Source organism: Chiloscyllium plagiosum, chromosome 31 (genome assembly GCF_004010195.1).
Source record: "Chiloscyllium plagiosum isolate BGI_BamShark_2017 chromosome 31, ASM401019v2, whole genome shotgun sequence".
Taxonomy (NCBI): domain Eukaryota; kingdom Metazoa; phylum Chordata; class Chondrichthyes; order Orectolobiformes; family Hemiscylliidae; genus Chiloscyllium; species Chiloscyllium plagiosum.
In genome coordinates, this window is record NC_057740.1 from 5,493,324 (window position 1) to 5,512,668 (window position 19,345).

General features: G+C 39.4%; 1 protein-coding gene across 2 annotated transcripts in view; it reads left to right on the forward strand.

Moving 5' to 3' along the window:
- LOC122565175 (zinc finger and BTB domain-containing protein 7A-like) overlaps positions 1 to 11,959 on the forward strand; it is a 175,412-nt gene extending 163,453 nt beyond the window's left edge. For both annotated transcript variants that reach the window (XM_043720878.1, XM_043720877.1), the window contains exon 3: positions 6,775 to 11,959. In XM_043720878.1, coding sequence (XP_043576813.1) covers positions 6,775 to 7,258 — 484 coding nt within the window. In that variant the 3' untranslated portion in view covers positions 7,259 to 11,959. The remainder of the gene's footprint in view (positions 1 to 6,774) is intronic.
- Positions 11,960 to 19,345: the final 7,386 nt, after the last annotated feature.

The window sequence follows — 19,345 nt, forward strand, 5'->3', positions numbered from 1 at the left end:
GGAATCGAACCTGGAACCCTGGTGCTGTGAGGCAGCAGTGCTAACCACTGTGCCATCCTAGTATTCAGTCCGAGAGTTAGTATCTTTCTGGATAGCCTTTTGTGGTGTCTAGTGCGCTCAGCTGTTTCATGGTGTCATGTGGAGTTAATCAAACTGGTGAAGGGCTGGCATCAGTCTGAGCATTTCCTATATTACATTAGTTACTGAGCTTTAAAAGTCCTCAATTGGAGCCTTTGGAAGGAAGTTGAGATGAATCATCCATTTGGCATTTTCTGGCTAAAGCTGATTGTGAGGGCTTCAATCTTGTCTTTTGCACTGATGTTTACTCATAACTAAATTATTCAGGACAGTCAAATTCAGAAAGCAGATGCCAAAAATCCTTCAATTACAGCCTTTGAAGGGTTTTGTTTTACCAAATGCATGTTGCACTACTTGTCTGTTCTTAAATTTGTCTTCACATGAAGATCATGGTGTTGCTAGTTTGCTTGGAAATCCTACTGTGTCTGGGTAATAAAGCAGTCCAAAACCAAACCATCAACCTGGTGAGTATTATCGAATCCCATTTTTCCCATTTGTTCAGTGACAATGGGTGGAACCTTCCAATCTTGTCTTTTGTCATAATTCTATACTACTACTCTATTTTCTAATCAGCCTGCCTGAAGATGTTATTGACACCTCCTAGAGTAGTTGGAATTTAAACATGGGCCTTCTGACTCAGGTAGGGACACTGCCACTACATCACAACAGCTCCTGCATACCCTTTCCCAGGACTGGAGTAAATGGTCTCATTAACAATATTATATCAAACCTGCACACATATTGCATTCTGGTCTGGAGCCTTGCGATTACTCCTTTAATTAACGCATGATCAATTATTCTCTGAGCAGCAAATGAATTTGAAGGCTGCCCTGACTGAAGTGTCCCCAGTAATTCTGATCCAATCCATTAGCTTGGGCAGTGAAAAGTTGTCTTCCGATTTCTCTATGGGCCTACGACTTTCAATGGTCTTCAGTTTATTTGTAGAATTACTCTGCTCATGTGTGAGGTTTTCCCTGCTGGCTTGTCCCATCGCTCATTGCCTGCTTTTCAGATTTAAGGTTCAGGTGGGTGAGCATAGTCCAAGCTACTTCAAGTCAGAGGCTCCACCACTGAACCAGCCCAAAGCTTGGAGATTCCGTATTTCATCATAGGTTTCAGTGGGATGGAAATCGGCTGGTGTTGAAGTTTGGTCCTTCTTTTTGAGCACCTTTTCATTTAATTTGCACCCCCCCCGAATTGTTAAGTGATGACAAGAATATTTTGCAATGTAGGATTCCGGAGTGTCATGCTCTGAACTTTCTAGCAGCTACAAGTTTGCCTGTGATGGTTAGGAGTGAAACAGATCCTGCGTTTCACTCGTACCGAAGGACTTTCTGTCCAACTGTCACATGTTTGGCAGGTAATGGGATATTTCAACTCAAAAATCCCCAGAATATGTAGCTTGTTACATATTATATTGAGCAATGACCATAATTTACAGTATCATTGGTATACGCTGATTTAAAAGCAGTAGTCATTAGTTGATTACCAGATTTAACTGGCATTTGGAATAGAGTCATAGAGGTGTACAGCATGGAAATAGACCTTTCAGTGTAACTCATTCCTACCGACCAGATACCCTAACCTAATCTAGTCCCTTTTGCCAGCACTTGGCCCATATCCCTCCAAACATTCCTATTCATATACCCATCCAGCTGCCTTTTAAATGCTGTAATTGTACCAGCCTCCACCACTTCCTGTGGAAGCTCATTCCATACACACACCACCCTCTGTGTGAAAAAGTTGCCCCTTAGGTCTCTTTTATATCTTTCCCCTCTCATCCTATACTTATGCCCTCTAGTTCTGGACTCCCTCACTCCAGTGAAAATACCTTGTCTACTTATCCTATCCATGCCCCACATAATTTTGTAAATCTCTATAAGGTCACCTCACAGCCTCCAACGCTCCAGGGAAAACAGCCCCAGCCTGTTCAGCCTCTCCCTAGAGCTCAAATCCTCCAACCCTGGCAACATCCTTGTAAATCCAGAATTGCACACAATATTCCAACAGTGGTTTAACCAATGTCCTGTACAGCTGCAACATGACCTCCCAACTCCTGCACTCAATACTCTGTCCAATAAAGGAAAGCATACCAAACGCAGCCTTCACTATCCTATCTCCCTGCGACCCTACTTTCATGGAACTATGAACCTGCAATCCAAGGTCTCTTTGTTCAGCAAATTCAAATAGGAAAATTGTTTAAATTCTCAGGGATTTGGAAGCTGCAAAATTGCACATTCACCCAAGTTCAAGAAGGTTCATGTGTCTTAGCTGAGGGATGCACTATTGGTGCATTAAATATTATTCTTGATGATAGCTGACTGGATACTCTGCTTTGTTCAGAATGGTTCTTGCATTTTTCACACAAGCAATCATTCTTGAGTTGCAATTCTGTGATATTTTATATCTTTTATGTGTTGATCACATTCAGAGAAGACTTGTCACCTCGATTTTTCTGTTATTCCTGGTCAGCTGTTTATAAGGCTCTTCCAAGCTCCCTAAATTGGGATGGGGTGTGCAGACCCAACAGGCACCCAAGCTAGGTCCTCAGAATAAATATCTTCTCATCACGTTCAGTGTTGGCATTAAACACCTCTGGAGCAACAGTTTGAACCCTGGCCTCCTGGCTCAGAATCAGCGACATTGCCACAAGATCTCCAGTTCCTCAGGATAGGGTTCTCCGCCAAAATATGTTCAACATCTTCATCTGTGTCCTTCCATCATGAGGTCAGAAAAGAGGCTGCTTGCTGATGATTGTACAATGCCTGGTAATTTGTGACTCTTCAGATGCAGAAACACTCTGAAACAGTCAAACCGGGACATTGTTTGGGCTTAGGCTCAAAAGTGGCAAATAATCTTCATGCCATGTAAGTTCCAGGCAATGATCATCATTTCCAAAAAGAGAGAATCAAACCATCCACCTTTAACATTTAGTAGCACTACTATTATTGAATTTCCCACTATCAACAATCTGGGGATTATCATTAACCAGAAACTGATTGAGCCAATTGTAACAATATTGACTATAAGGGTAGGTCATTTTTTTAAAATTCAGAGTTGAGTTATATGCCTCTGATTCCACAAAGTCAAAAAGACTAGTGCTGGAAAAGCACAGCAGGTCCGGCAGCATTCAAGGAGCAAGAGAATCAACGATTCGGGCATCAGCCCTTCACCAGGGATGCTGCCTGAGAGATGCTGCCTAACCGGCTGTGCTTTTCCAGCGCCACACTTTTTGACTCTGATCTCCAGCATCTGCAGTCCTCACTTTCTCCTAGCATCTGCAAGGCACAAGTGTGATGGAATGCACCTCCAACAACACTTGAAGCTTGACTCCATCCGGGACAAAACCAACCACCTGGGAGAACATGAAGATTCCAGATGCTGGAGATCACTCAACAAGTGTGGCGCTGGAAAAGCTTAGCAGGTCAGACAGCATCCAAGGATCAGGATAATCGACGTTTTGAGCATAAGCCCTTCATCAGGAAAACCACCCACCTGGTCTGACAACCTATCTACCACCATCAACATTCTCCTCTTCCATCAGCAATTCTCAAAATTCAGTGCACCAACTGACCAATGTTCCTTGGACAGATCCTTCCAAACTTGCCAATTTAATCATTGAAAAGGACCAAGGAAACAAAAATGTATGGAAACGCCACCAACTACAAGTTCCCCTCCCAGCCACCCACCGCCCTTCCAATTGTATTCACCATTCCTGTGATGTCACTGGGTCAAAGTTCTTGAACACCCTTCTTAACGCCAGAGAGTATGTACACCAGAGGGACTACAACTGTTCACAATGTCTATCCATCAGTGCACTCTGCTCACAATAGTAAATGTGGCACAAACTGCACTTGCATAGTGAGGATTAATAGTCACCAAAGAACAAGTGGAAGTCTAAGCAATCAGTACTCACGAGTACTGTACTTTCAAAGGAGTTTCTGTTAAAAGATGTACTAATAGAAAAATTAATCTGGACATATTTGCACACTAGTATTGCTCAGTAACAGGCTTACATTTCTCGTTGTCCTATCATTACTGCAACACAGTTGAACAACGCAACGTCTTGTTCCTGCCTCCACCCACATTATACCCTAATAGGCACATTGTAGGGTGTATCCTAAGTTGTATGCTGATAAATACAGTGCTATGCTGCTGAACCGGTCATATGTTATCATATTAGAATCCTTACTCATACATCATACGCCCTGTAGTGTTGGTCCGCTGACGTTAGAAAACATTATTTTCTGCATCAAATTTTGATTTTTCTGGATTCTACTTTTCCCCTTTGTGCTTTAAGAATCAGAAATGCTCCTGACTCATTTATTTAAAACACCTGAATCACAAATATTTAAAAAAACACTTTTGAAACCACATCATTTTATTGTTGAGTTTCTTCTGGAGCGATGCTGCCTTTGAATTTTTTCCCCTTTACAGACATTTACAAATACAGAGTGTCCCTATGTTTCTCTACCTCTACACACACATTTGGAATTTTAGCAACAAAATTATATTGTACTATATATTTTTTTGAACTGTATTGAAATGTGCTAGAAACCCATCGGTGAGACGTACGACTTCTTGATAAATAAATGGAAACTGAAATTTTCATATGGAGACCGAGAACCCTAACCCATTCGTGTTTTAGTTGGTGATCGCAAGTTGTTTGGTATTAAAACGCATTCCCTTTCGAGGAGTTTTGGAAAATCTTTCATTTTTTAATCATCACGTTATTGTCCCTTGAAGGGAATATTATGGTGACATTGCCAAAAACAGCTGGTGTTCACCACAAAGTATGAATAATAAAAGTGATTGCAAGATCTGTTAAAAGCCTGCTGAAACTTCACAGCATAATTTGGAAGACCAGGGTTTGTAGAGCCTAACTGAGAGGGAGCCAACATTCGAGTTATCACGTAAATGGAAGCCTTCACTTCCTGTATAAATAGCCTGGGGTTTCAGGTGTCTCTTCTATGTGGACCTCCCTGCCGATCCCAATGTTCTTATTGCAAAACTGCCAATGCGTTCACACATATACTTTTCCCATCTCGGGCTACACCCATACTGCTTTAAATTTAAAATTGTTATCTGTTAAACGTGTTTGTGAAGTCACATTCCATTTTTGAGGGGGCTTTACTTCCTCGAATTTCAGCTTTTAAGGAGGCCATCGGGCCAGCTTTTTCTGTGCCACCTCTGCAAGATCTGTGTGGTGAGTCCATCTCCTTGGTGGCACGGTGGCTCAGTGGTTAGCGCTGTTGCCTCACAGCGCCAGGGACCCAGGTTCGATACCAGCTTCAGGTGATTGTGTCTGTGTGGAGTTTGCATGTTCTCCCCATGTCTGCGTGGGTTTCCTCTGGGTGCTCTGGTTCAACAGTCCAAAGATGTGCAGGTTAGTTGGGTTGGCTGTACTAAGTTGTCCATAGTGTTTAGGGATGTGTAGGTTGGGTGCATTAGTCAGAGGTAAATGTGGGGTAATGGAATGGGTCAGTGTAGACTTGTTGCCAAAGGGCCTGTTTCCACACTGTAGGGATTCTATGATTAACCTACAGGGCTTGGAAATGTTTATTTGTCTTCAGTTGCTTTTTTGAAAGTTCCCTTGTGAAAACTACAATTGATTTAGCCTTTACCATCCTTTCAGGCAGTGCACCCTGATCACTCACTGTATTGAACAAAAAGGGATTTTCCTTGTATTGTCTTTGCCTCTTTGTCAATCAGTATAAGTGCCTTCTGCTTAAAGGTTTTGCCTTCTCTGTCCAGATTACTTATGATATTAAATACCTCTCTCAATCTTCCTTTCTCTAAGGAGAATAACCTCAGCTTCTGCAATCCTATCCTCTTACCTCACATCCCCCGTTCCCGGAGCCATACCCATACATCCTTTCTACATGCTCTTAAATACTTTCCTTCATAAAGTATGATACTCAGAGCTGGGCTGAATACTGAACATTTTAATATAACATCATCCTTCACTGGTCTGATCAATCCCACTTTCAAAACAAAATCGGGGAAAGTCAGTGGTTATCTGGATAGGTTCACAATTAAGTACTATAATCAAAAATGTAGACTTTGCTATGAAGGCCTTGCTTAAATACACAGGTTTCTGGGCCAGGAGCTAGACAAATAAATTGAACATTGCTTCTTTTTTAGAATAGATTCCCTACAGTGTAGGAACAGGTCCTTCGGCCCAACCAGTCCACACCGACTCTCCGAAGAGCAACCCACCCAGACCCATTTCCCTCTGACTAATGCACCTAACACTATGGGCAATTTAGCATGGCCAATTCACCTGACCTGCACATCTGTGGACTGTGCGAGGAAACCGGAGCACCCGGAGGAAACCCACGCAGACACTGGGAGAATATACAAACTCCACACAGACAGTCGCCCGAGGCTGGAATCGAACCTGGGACCCTGGTGCTGTGAGGCAGGAGTGCTAACCACTGAGCCACCGTGCTGTAGAAACCAAGAGGAGAGGCTGCTGCCCAGAGTCCAAACACCACAAGAGTTTAATAGAGTAAGAGTGCAGTGTAATAAATAGGATAGTGACTAGGCTAAACAGTACTTTGGTTTAGAACATTTCAAGATTCTATAATGAAGAGGTATGTTTGAATGACTGATCTAGAAGTTTGCTAAATTGAGGGTAGGATCTGGAGAAATGTTCCTTTTTCTAACCTGTGTCTTTTTTTTTCTGCTGTTTAGACAGGACAAGTTAAAAGTTCATATGAGGAAACATACAGGAGAGAAGCCCTACTTGTGTATTGAGTGTGGAGCTGCATTTGCGCACAACTATGACCTGAAGAATCACATGCGTGCCCATACGGGCCTCCGCCCCTACCAGTGCGATTCCTGCTTCAAGACCTTCGTCCGTTCGGACCACCTGCACAGGCACCTTAAAAAAGAGGGCTGCAACGGCACCCCCTCCGCGAGGGGGCGCAAGCCGCGGGTGAGGGACACCAGCAGCCTTGCGGCAGAGGGGTCAAATGATCCTGGCTGTGGAGAGGGCATCGGGGAGGAGGCTGTCAGCCTGAACATGGAGTTGGAAGAAAACAGCAACCAACAGCACTTTGAAGATCGACCGGAAGAAGATTGCTCTAAGATTTTGGAGAGTGAAGAGCTCCCTGAGAGGCTGAATGTAGATGAGGATTTGATTGAGGATAACAAAAGCCAATTGTGTGAAAGCTAAACCAAATTATGGTAACAGGGAGGTGGGCGGGATGGGCAGGGAATAGGGGCACAAACCTTCTATTAGTAGTTCCTCATCCTTTTTAAACAAAAATGGGCAAGAAGGATTTTTTATTTACGTTAATTCAGAAATAGCTTGGTAGTAGAATGCTTAGACCTCTTGTTTTACAGTTTAGGCAAAAGAAATCACTGCTAGAATCTTAAGTTGAAGTTGACCTATGCTACTGTCTTCAGGCCCTGGTAACTGATGGGTATTGATCCTTGGTACATGTTCAAATGCTTGCTGACCCTCAGTGCAAATGATGCTTATGGATAAATATGAGGGGCCAAGGTTCATGTAGGTACTTCCCTAATATCACCACAGGTTTCCAGTATGTATTGGCATTGGTCAGTTTCTAATTTTAATCAAACAGAAAGTAATGTTAAATTATGATTTTTTTTGAATTCATAGTTTGGTGTAACTAGCTTTTATTTTTAACATTCGAACTTTTGACTATACAGTACAAACACAGGACATGAACAGCTGTAATGAGATTGACTCTAGTAAAACAAATTTCTAGGTGTTTTTAAAAGAATATTTAGCTTTTTTGTTTCCAAAGTCAGGTTCCAATTAATTTTCATTTTGAAAAAAATGTTGCTGTTTTGCAAACAGGTTTAAAATCTAAGAATTTAGTTGTTTTTAAAGGAACGTTTACTGAATGTACAGCGTCTGTGACAATAGTGAATTTGAAAGGATTCGGGACTGAGATGGTATAGAAAAGGTTTGCACCTTTTCAAGTTAGCAATAAAGTTGGAAGGCCTAGCACTTTTATACAGAGGGTTTCAGCTGTTTGCAGATCAGGACCCTATGTAAAAATGTTTACAAGTGAATCCCTAATCAGTCAAATATGGAGAAAGGGAAAGGGTGAGAAAACTACTAATTCTATTTTGTAACATAATAATTATATAGACCCTCTAAGCTCATTGCACTTCTAGCCAAGAGCTCAACTTGGGCTAGGTCATACAAGGCCCTCACCCAGTGTTCATCAGTTTGGTCCATATAAGGTGGAGCGGGGGGAAAGAAAGTGAGATTGTAAAATTATTTCAAAAGGTAAGATTTTATTGAAATTCATGGCATGAATTGTAAATTAATTTTCTAGTAATCCACTCCAGACAACATTGTGGGATGTTGACAAATCCAAGAGACTGAATGCATTGTTAAAAAGAGAAACCTTAATTCTAATTAATTGTGTGTTTAGCAGGCAACTGTGCCTTCTTTGTTCAGGTGAATTATTATTTGGTGGCACAATGCTCGGTCTGGTGTTCAATTCAAGTTACTGTCTTGGTTTTACCAAGGTGTATTCTGACAAAAAGATGAAAGCTGGTGCCTATTATAGCTAATATTGGAGGTAACTTGGCCATGTGCTGTGTGGGCTTTCTTGATAGTGTGAATCCTTGACCTACTTTTTTGGTTGCTGCTTCACAGAGCTTACATGAAAAGTAGATCTTGAGCCTTTGAGATGTCTACAATAATTCCTTCAGTCCATGGCAAACACTTAACTACCATAGAGAATGCCTAAAGCAGACAAAACATTTATTTTCTGTAGAGTTTTATTAGAGCGTGGTGAATTTTTAGGAGGGAAGAATTCTAATGGCATTTAAATTCTTGTCATGCAACAATAGATTTAGAGCTTATAATTAGCAAGGAAAGCTCCTAATTTCTCTTGACCATTGAATTGAATAGCCACCTACTCTATAAATAATCAGAGGTTTTTATTATTGGTTGACCAGAGTAGGTTGGCTGCAACATCCTCACCAGTTGGTCTTATTCCCTCCAAACTATTTCCAGATCCAAATGGAGAACTGAAGCAACATTGGGTGTATTATTTGGCTAACAAGTCCTAGTGTGGGTGTGTAAATAATATATATTTCACTTAAGATTTTATTTAATGGATTGACCTTACTTTTTGATAGTGAACTTGTGGGGCAAGATGTGTATGTCAGCACTGTGTGAAGAGGAGAGGGTGTGGAAGCTTAGAGGGGAAAGGATGTTAGACACCACTACAGGCAACATTTTACCACATTCCTTATTTTTGCACTAAAAAAAATCCTTTAACATGCAGGAACAAGCACTGTTAGATGTGGAATACACCTTCAGCGTATGTTTTTGGTTGGTGAATAGTCAACAAGTTCAGGATACCAACAGTCAAAACTCATTGATATATATTTGTGTTTGGAGTATTTCGTCATTCTCATACACACCCTCTTTAAAATACTATCTTAGGGAGTTGTATGAAAGTGTGTTTGAACAAGGTGTGTGTAATGCAGTGGGCGGGGAGTGTGATCTCTATTTAAATTTTCTTTTTAAATATGATTTCTCTACAATAGAGGGAGCTGTTAAAATGCATGCTATATGTGGGGTTGTGATTTTTCTAGAGTGTTCGAATGAAGAGGCTCATCATATATTTGTGTAGATTTGTTAACTTGTGTCCCAATGACAAATGTTATAAAGTGTTGTATGAATTCTGGATTAATGTTATACTTGGAATTCTCATGAAACACAGCATTGGTTAGACTGACTTTTCAGTTGTGGGAGGATATGAAAAAAAATGGGCTACTTACTTGGACTTGCTTAGCAGTTAACCATTTTAGATCAATTTCAGAGCCTTTTCCTTGGCTAGAATCTGCAACTCTGAAGTAAAAACAGTTCATTTTAGATGAGCAGAGTAGTTAGTCGATGGCACAGACAGAGATATGGCAATCAGTTATGTATGTGTGTAATAATATATATTCTAAAATCTTTTCCTCCTGCACGCCCAGCCTCCTAATCTCCAATTCCTGCAAAGTTATGTCTAGTCACTGGATTAATCTAAATGGCTTTCTTCACTTCCCTCTCTACGATGGTATCATGTGCCATTTTTTCTTGTTTTGACCAAGTTCTCCTACCATAATTGACCATTTCACACACTTGATCTATTAAAACAGCGTAGTAAGACTTGAAATTGTGAGGATGTCTGGGTGGTTTTGTAGGTGAAGAAAGTTCATGTTGCATTTCAGATGTTGTTGCATCTAAATTAGTGAATAACTGATGATGACTGTTGCTCCAAAATCACAAGTTACTCACCATAATAAAGGCCAGTTTTCCCATCTTAATTCATCTACAGTATTCAGTTATATACATCCCTGTGTTGCCCAAATGCTGGATTTGGATTTGTTTTCTTAAATGAATCCAAATGTTTGCTCAAAAGCTCATTCCAGAGGATCATGGATTCCAAGTGTTTGAGGAGTATATTAGTCCTAAAGTTACTTTTCATCAGTTTAAAACTTTTTCTCTTGTCCTATTCATAGAATTTAAAATCCAAACTTAGTTTAGGAATGGGGAAAATAATTGCTTTTAACAATTCTGTGACTGTAAAATTTTGCTTGATAATTTGCAGGAATAAAGCTAATTTTTTATAAGGAAAACATTTATTTTCAGAGTATATATCTCTTCCTGCTCTCTTCCCCTCCTCAAATGTACATCCTAAATCAATTCACCAGTGGTCACTCTGTATAATGCAATGGGATACAATTACCATCTACTTAATTTCTTGTGTCTTGCATCTATCACTTTGATTACTCCTGCCCACCATCATTCGATTCACTTGCAGGAAGAACAGCTTTCTTTGTGCCCAACCAGTTTGAAGCATTCTCATAGCAGGGTGAATGGAGAATAGATCAATTCCTGTTTTAAATTGCTTTCCAACATGATCCCCAGCTGAGAATTGTTGGGAATCCATCCAGTGGTGACTAGAAGCCTCAGGTAGCTCCGTTCAGCATAGGATTGCCAACTTTAATCAGATGTATTTATTTTTAAGTTTCATCTCATGACCTTCAACCTTCACACTTAGTCAAACAGCTCTATATTGCATAGTCAGGGACACCTTTCATTTATATACCACCTTTACCATAGTAAAACTTCACTCCTTCAAACCTTGGCATAATTTAATGGGGAGACACCTTCTAATATCACAAAAAACATTATCGAAGCACTAATTTAAGAAGTAATCTCAAGGAAAAGAGGAGGTACAGATATTTTCCAAGTTTTTTTTATAATTCCTAAACATGTTTAAAGAAAACTAATTTCTTATTAATTCACCATGATTACTTTCAGTAGTACCCAGTACCTAAATCTCAGTGAATTCTGAACAATCTCAGTGAGTTAGTAACCCTAATTCTTCATCAGTATCTAGATATAGGGCTCCCTGAGCAGAACTGGGATCATGAGTCTTTAATCCCCTAGGGGTAATGAACAGTTATTTGAAATGCCCTCCCATGTTTTAACATTCACGTTTGTCTTATTCAGTCAAGTGTAATCTGTATTGAATCCATCTCAGTTTAATAGTAGTTCTATTCGTGTAAATAAATCCCAACTGTAAAGAAAATTTTATAAAATCATAATTCAAAATGCTTGTTACATTTTAGTTTTGCTAATAAATGTCATGCCTTACAACTTGTATTAATTCTAAAATTGTGAAGTAGCAAAATGCTTTCTGTATATCAGGACTTTTTAACTCCTTTTTAGTATCCCTGCTGCCCTCCTCCGAGATACATGCTGGTCTCAGGCTTTTAACTGAAGAGTAAATGCTGTGATGTTTTTAGATTTCCTATGTGTGGAAACAGGCCCTTTGGCTCAACCAGTCCACACCGACCATCCGAAGAGTAACCCACCCAGACGCATTTCCCTCTGACTAATGCACCTAACACTATGGGTAATTTAGCATGGCCAATTCACCTGACCTGCACATCTTTGGACTGTGGGAGGAAGCCAGAGCACCCGGAGGAAACCCGCACAGACACGGGGAGAATGTGCAAACTCCACACAGACGGTCGCCTGAGGCTGGAATCGAACCTGGGACCCTGGTGCTGTGAGGCAGCAGTGTTAACCACTGAGCCACTGTACAGCTGTGGAATTGGCTCCTCTCTGGCCCAAATTGTACTGGACCAGTTTAATTTAGTTCCTTATGAGCAAGGATACAGCACAAAACTTGCTTGAATCTAATCCGATAGCTTATTAGAAAGGTGCACCAGGGAAATGAACACTGGAGGAAGTGACACTGTTCCACTGATATTGTAGGGAAATGGGCAAAATTGGGTTGGATATTTAATTAGGATTATCCATTAGAATATTAAAGGTTCAAAACCACAAAAATCCCAACAAATTGTAGAAGTTGATGAGGGCCCGAATTAAAAAACAACTTTTTCTGTAGGTGTATGATTTGAAGTTTTGAATTTAATCTAACTTAGCAACCCTGATTAGAGCAAGACTTTTTTAAAAATATTGCTTTGATAATTTGAAGGCAGGGAGTCAGTGACAGTGAGTAGGTGTGTAAGGGTTTCTGATAGACACTGGCTGGATCTTTTGCTGTGGTTGTATTTCAGCTGACATGACTGCATGAATATGCTGGGCTTCTCATTTTAGCTAACATTTCAATATTTAGACTGTGCGGGAAGCTACGTTCATAAACATTTCAAAACAATGTGGAATTTATCCAATAATATTCTTGAGTAGAAGGCTTCCACACCCCCAAGCACTTTTAAAGCTTTTTTTTGATGCATTTCAGTACCACCTAATTAATATCAAATGAGGTGTAGAGAGACACCACCCTCCAGGCATCTCTCTGTTCCTCTCCAAAATTGGGTTGGGCTCTGACTTCACAGCTATATTGCAACTTTAAAATCAAGTTGTTTGTAAATATACCCTTGTAACACATTCTATGACTACTACAGGCTCAGTTAGATATGATTTCTGGGAACTAGGAGAAAGTGAGGACTGCAGATGCTGGAGAGTCAGACAAAAAGTGTGGTGTTGGAAAAGCACAGCAGGTCAGGCAGCATTCGAGAAGCACGAGAGTCGAAGTTTCAGGCTTAAGCCCTCCATCAGGAAATGTCAACTCTCCTGCTCCTCAGATGCTGCCTGACCTGTGCCTTTTCTCCAGTGCCACACTTTTCAACCATAATTTCTGGGAAGGTGATTTATGAACTCCATTAGCTGGAGGTTGTACTTGCTGTGAACAACGATTCAGAAAGCTATTTCAGTTGAGCAACTTTTAGTTATTTGACTATGACTTAACCACTGGGTGGATTAATGAATGTTGTCCTGCAGGTGGCCTGCCTTTGCCCATTCCAGGATGCTAGCTTATAGTAATGGGGATAGTTAAATAAGGCCTAAAATGGTTAAAATTAAACAAATTAGGATGAAGAGTAGAAAGTAAGACTGTGCAAGCTGTTTCCAAATGTGTTAATCTAGTGTCTCCAAAGTATATGATAGAAAAATTGCAGGGTGAAATTCCTTCTGCCAGTGGTTTGGTTGTTTGTAAAGTTGTCAACCAGAGAAATTTCATCTTCTTTGAAATGAGATTATTTTAATCACAGAATAGCATTTTGTCAAATTTATCTCCTTAATTCTGAATACCTACTTAATCTGTATTTTCACCCAATTACTCAATGATAGTTATGCACCTTAGCTCTTTTATATAAATGTGGCTAATGGTCACTATATAAAAATCCAATCATAGCCCAAAGTAACCTCCTCCTACAGTACCTGCACTACATACTGGCTCACTCAGATTACTTTCCCCTCCATCCAGGAATGATTACTCAGCCTGTGTCATTACAGATTTTGAGATCGCAAGGGGTACTGTCACCTTAAATAGTTTTTATGCCAAACACTGGGACAAATGTTTCTAAACTACCTATAATTCTTCTTGTAGTAGTTGAAAGAAAAGTCAGTTTATGCATTTTATGAAAATGAAATTGCAATAGAGCATTGTACTTGATGTGGAGAAGAGTCACAAGGCTGATCCCATGTATAAAACTGTGGTGCATGATAAGAAAAACCTGGTCCTAAAGTCCAAAGTCACCTTTGTGGGTATCTCCCTGACATGTATTAAAAATAAATAATTGTTCCAGGAAAATAATGTCAACATTTAAAATTGGTGAAAAGTAAGTTTAGGATGTATTGCAAAGAAGCTCTTAACTTTCAAGTGACAAACGTTTTGGAATGCAGGTAACATTGTGACAAAAATGTTGAGGATCTTTAAAGTGGAGTTGAATTGCTGTAGAGAGATGGGCTGAATGGTCTTTATAACTCTCCCAACTCGCTCTTGTTTTAAAGTTCTTAGTTTATCCTATGGGAAAACAAGGATTGTTACTGTTATCATACAGTCCTGCAAACAAAATTTGGATTCAGAAACCTTTCTGTTGTGTTTCATGAGTTTCCGTTCTTTATTCCAAATGAAATGGCACATTGGCACAAGAGCCTAGAAGTGGAGAGGCATCTCATGTTTAATTCATTGTTAAAGCACAGAGGGAACATTCCATACTTTGTGTGTGCATAGATTCTTGAGCCAGGGAGGGAAAGAGACAGAGAATAAATAAAAATGCACTTTGGGCTATTGGTAAATTTTATCATTGTAAATAAAACCACTAAATCAATCAGCATAGTCCAAAATACTTAGTTTTTATACTGAAAAAAAAATCCAAAGAAATTGAGTACTGTTATGCATATATTGTACACTTTGAATTTTTCTGCCCATTTTTAATTATTTTCCTGTTTTAGTTTATTTTCGTATCTTTCATTTGAGTGCACTGTTGCACAAACCTCTGAATCTTGCAACAACAGAAGAAATTCCAACAGATATGATTTAAAATATGACAAATACACACACATACACAATAAGGGGCATGTGAAGATTAAAGGATTTTAAACTACACAACTGGCAGCTTGGGAATGTTTTGGGACTTATATTTATAATAATGTGCTTTGGAATACAAGCAGGGCTTTGGGAATCTGTGGGAACATTTTCTGCCAGTTCTTGAAGTTCATAACATCCTTGAATCATTCTGAGACATGCAATTCTTAATTAAATGTAATATATTTTTGATTTGTAGTATTTTTAAATAGAAATAGTTCAATGATATATAGGTAATGTTATTTATATTTTTTCATTAATATGGTGCTTGATCCTTTTAAAATCCTGACTGCATTACATTTGTCTTGTATTTTCTGTCCTCTGTCCTCCCTCTGTGCAATTTGTCACTTTCCAAACTCTGATTATATAAGAGGCACCTGCAAGTTCTTCTGGTTTAAGAATATTCATGTAAAATCACCCATTCCTGCCCAATAATTTAACAGATGCCCATTGGAAAGCACCTTTTATTTTTTATGCTCTGTGTTAATATTAGTGGACAAATACTGAACATGTTTGATGTTCCCTTCCATTCTCATTTACTTTGAGTTGATATTTTTGCTAAGTTACAGTAAGAGCATTTTGTATCCATCATCAACAGTCTCTCGGCTATATCACTAATTTCTTTTATTCACTGATCTTGCTACTTGCTTCCCTGGTTGATAATATTTGATTTTAAATGTCCCTTTTATTCAATCATTATGCCGGTAAAATATATTACAATGAACTTTAAAATTTGAAATTAAATAGCCAAATAGCTGTTCAACATGCTAGTGGGTTTCTAGCAACAGTACCTGTCCTTTCTGTTAGGTTTCTCCAATCTCCTTGGACCTCAAGAACTGGAAAAGAAGCCAAGTTTGGTAGATACCAAAGCCTTGTACAGTATTTGCTTGCTGTGGCTGAATGATGTAATGCCTTACTGTTATCATTGTGTAATAACATGTTGTACTGAACAGTCAATTCTGCTATAACGCGGTAGTTCCGTTCTCGTGCAACCCCATGTTATAAGAAAATCGCATAATAGCAGCACCATTTAAACTAATGGGGCCGGAATTGCGTTATTATTAATACATGCTTTAAAAGTTCGTGCTTTAGAAAAAGTGACCCTAATTTGTCAACCGCGTTTAGCAAGTTCGTGTTAACGAAACACGTGTTATAGCAGAATGACCTGTAATGGATGATGGGTATTTTCTCAGGTTCTAGCATAGGGTGGGATCCATGGTTTGAAATTTGCTCGAAAATTATCACCCTCTCCTTCTGTTCACCTCCTAAGGTCTTCCTCCCCCTCTTCCCACCCCCCCACCCCCTACAAACAAAATCCTGTTTTAGAGAAACTGTCTGCAATTATATTTATTTTATTAATTTGGTTACTCCAATTACCAAACTTGCATCTCATCTTTTTTCAAAAGTGATTTTATAAAAAATATAATTTTATCACAGACCCTCGAGATATTCTTTGGGTAATATGTAAAGTGTTTTTTTTATTTAAATACTTTTTAAAAATTTTCTCAAAATTTAGTATGGAAAATAAAAGCGGTATTCTGTATATTATGATAATACGAGTATGAACTTTTATCTATGAACGATTGAGCTTAGGGTGTTACTACAGGCCATTCTCATTGCCTCGGTAGCAAATCATTTGAAACTTTTCCAATCCCAGTCACAAGAATCACTTGCCTATGGATGCTGGGCAAGTTCAAAAGAGAGCAGGGCATCCTGATGACTTTTATTTCTTCTGGGTGATGGCTTTTTAAAAGAACTTGCCACAAAATGGCAGATGCATCCCACTTTCCCCAGGGTAATTAGAAAATGAACATTTAACTGGAGACCTGCTGAATCATTTTACACTTTGTTTGGTCACAGTGGCAGTCTATATAGGCTGGGATAATGCCAATCATTTAACATACAAATTTTTATGTAAACTGCAGGGAGCTGTGAATTGTCAGTTTACTTCCATCCATGATCTAGGAATTCCTTATTCCGAACCAGGTTCAGCACACTTCTGTCCAGAGAAGCAGTTCCCTGTTTTTGATCCCTCCTCCTGCCTCAGTGGGAATTGATGTGTCCCATGGCACCATGTGGTTGATACAGTGGCATGTGGGAATTATAGAAAAAGTTTGCAACCTGCCAGTGCAAAACAATGCCACATTAGTTTATTATCAAGTGTTTCTATGCTGAATATGAAGGTCAAATTAACAGTGAAAAATGTGGGACTTTGGTTTGTCTGGCTTATGCAACCCAATGCAAATCTCTAGTTTCTTCCTAACATTAAAAATGAGAAACAAAATACTGGTTGACAGGCTGGTAACACGAACTGAAACAGACTGTGCAGAATTGTGGCTAACTGATGATAGCTGAAAATGTGTTGCTGGAAAAGCGCAGCAGGTCAGGCAGCATCCAGGGAACAGGAGAATCGACGTTTCGGGCATAAGCCCTTCTTCAGGCATAAGCCATTCCTGAAGAAGGACTTATGCCCGAAACGTCGATTCTCCTGTTCCCTGGATGCTGCCTGACCTGCTGCGCTTTTCCAGCAACACATTTTCAGCTCTGATCTCCAGCATCTGCAGACCTCACTTTCTCCTCAAAGCTAACTGATGATATCTAATCTAAACTGGATTTTAAAATTGAATTTTGGGTCTATAGCTAGAAAAGTTTGATTGGGCATGAGGGCAGTTAACAGATGTATATCAGTTAATATATTCACATGTCCTGGAGAACACTGAAGAAAAGATCAAGCTGAGGGCTAACATCAATCTATTTATGTAGAAATGTAAACATACAGCTTTTGACTGTTTTTTGGATTCTTTTATTTTTCTATTCTCCAAATCTTTCAGTTTTCCCTTCCCTTCACTTGTCTTCTGAAGGCTGAATTATGCAAACACTGGGCATTCTTTAGTGCCCACTTGCGACTATTTTTACCCCAGAAGCTTAGAGATAATGTTGACAGACTATAAACTATAATCAAGGATGCTCCTGTCCTCACCTAATATTGCTATAACGTTTAATATATGCATATACTCAGCTTGGCTCCCTGATTGTGCTCCTTTCTTTACACAGCTGTTAAATGCTAAGGCCAAACCTAATCATTGTATTGGTTGAGGTAAGTGAACAAGAAGATTTCGAATTGAACTGGGATATTCAGGATCTTTTACAGTTTGAATTTTGGCATAGTTTGAGGCTCTGAATCTAATCAATTTGATAGGTGAAAAGGTACAACAAAACATGTAGTTCAAGTTTGCTTTGGTATACGCATAGCCATTTAATTTTTTCTCTCTATAATGCCCTCTCCCTCTACAATGTACACCTTGGCCTTTATTTGTGAAAAATTATATCTTGCTGAATTATATCTTCCTGAAGAAGGGCTAATGCCCGAAACGTCGATTCTCCTGTTCCCTAGATGCTGCCTGACCTGCTGCGCTTTTCCAGCAACACATTTCCATCTCTTGCTGAATTACCCAAGTATGGATTAACAGTGAGCATTTGTGAGATTTTCTTACACCATGAATCACCTTCTGCACATGTACATTTTTCAGCAGTGGGTATGGAGTGTGAGGGCGTGGCCAGTTTAGTCTGCCAATCCCAAGAGTACTGATGCAATTGCATCTTTCTCCAGCCATCACCACCCCCACCAAACCTTATACCCTTTCCCTGCCAAGCCAATATCCGCTAATCAAATAAGGATTGGGCAGATTAGTGTCGAGGATGAGATTAATCTTCATTTCATTTCTGCATCGTCGTAAGCAATATTTTTGTAGTTGGTACAAGTAAAGTAATTGAGGCTTTGGTGAAAGCAGTAAGCACCTTTTTTATACTTTATCCTTTTACTTCTTACTGGATAACAGAAGTATGTTTTTTTACTTAATTCCTTCCTAAAGCTTTTAATTCCTACTAAATAAAGTCACTTTTACTGAGATTGAGAACATTCTGCACTTCCCATGGTTCTAATGGTTTCTTACCACTTTAGGCTGAGCCAGCTGTGTGAGCTGGTTTAGTGTAACGGTAGGTAATTGAATTTCTGCAGACGAAATCAAAGACTCGTCATGATCACCGAGCAGATTTCAAACCCATTTTTAAATGTAAAAATTTGTTTTCACTCCTCTTCAGGGTTAGTTTTGCAAAGCAATCGAAGCTGTATGTTACTTTTTGAAGACTGTACTGTAACTTGTTAAATGAATTTTTTTTGCACTAATAGATGAATTTTGAGTTTCCCCAAGATGTGTTTGTGTGACTTATTTTTGAAAAACATGTTCTTTGCCCAAGTTCAGGAGCATTTTCCATATTTTGCTGATTTAATGCCTAAGTGGTCTGGGGAGGCAGTGGTGTAGTAATAATGTCACTAGGTTAGTACGTTAGGTTCCCTTCTTGGGATTCTTACACGC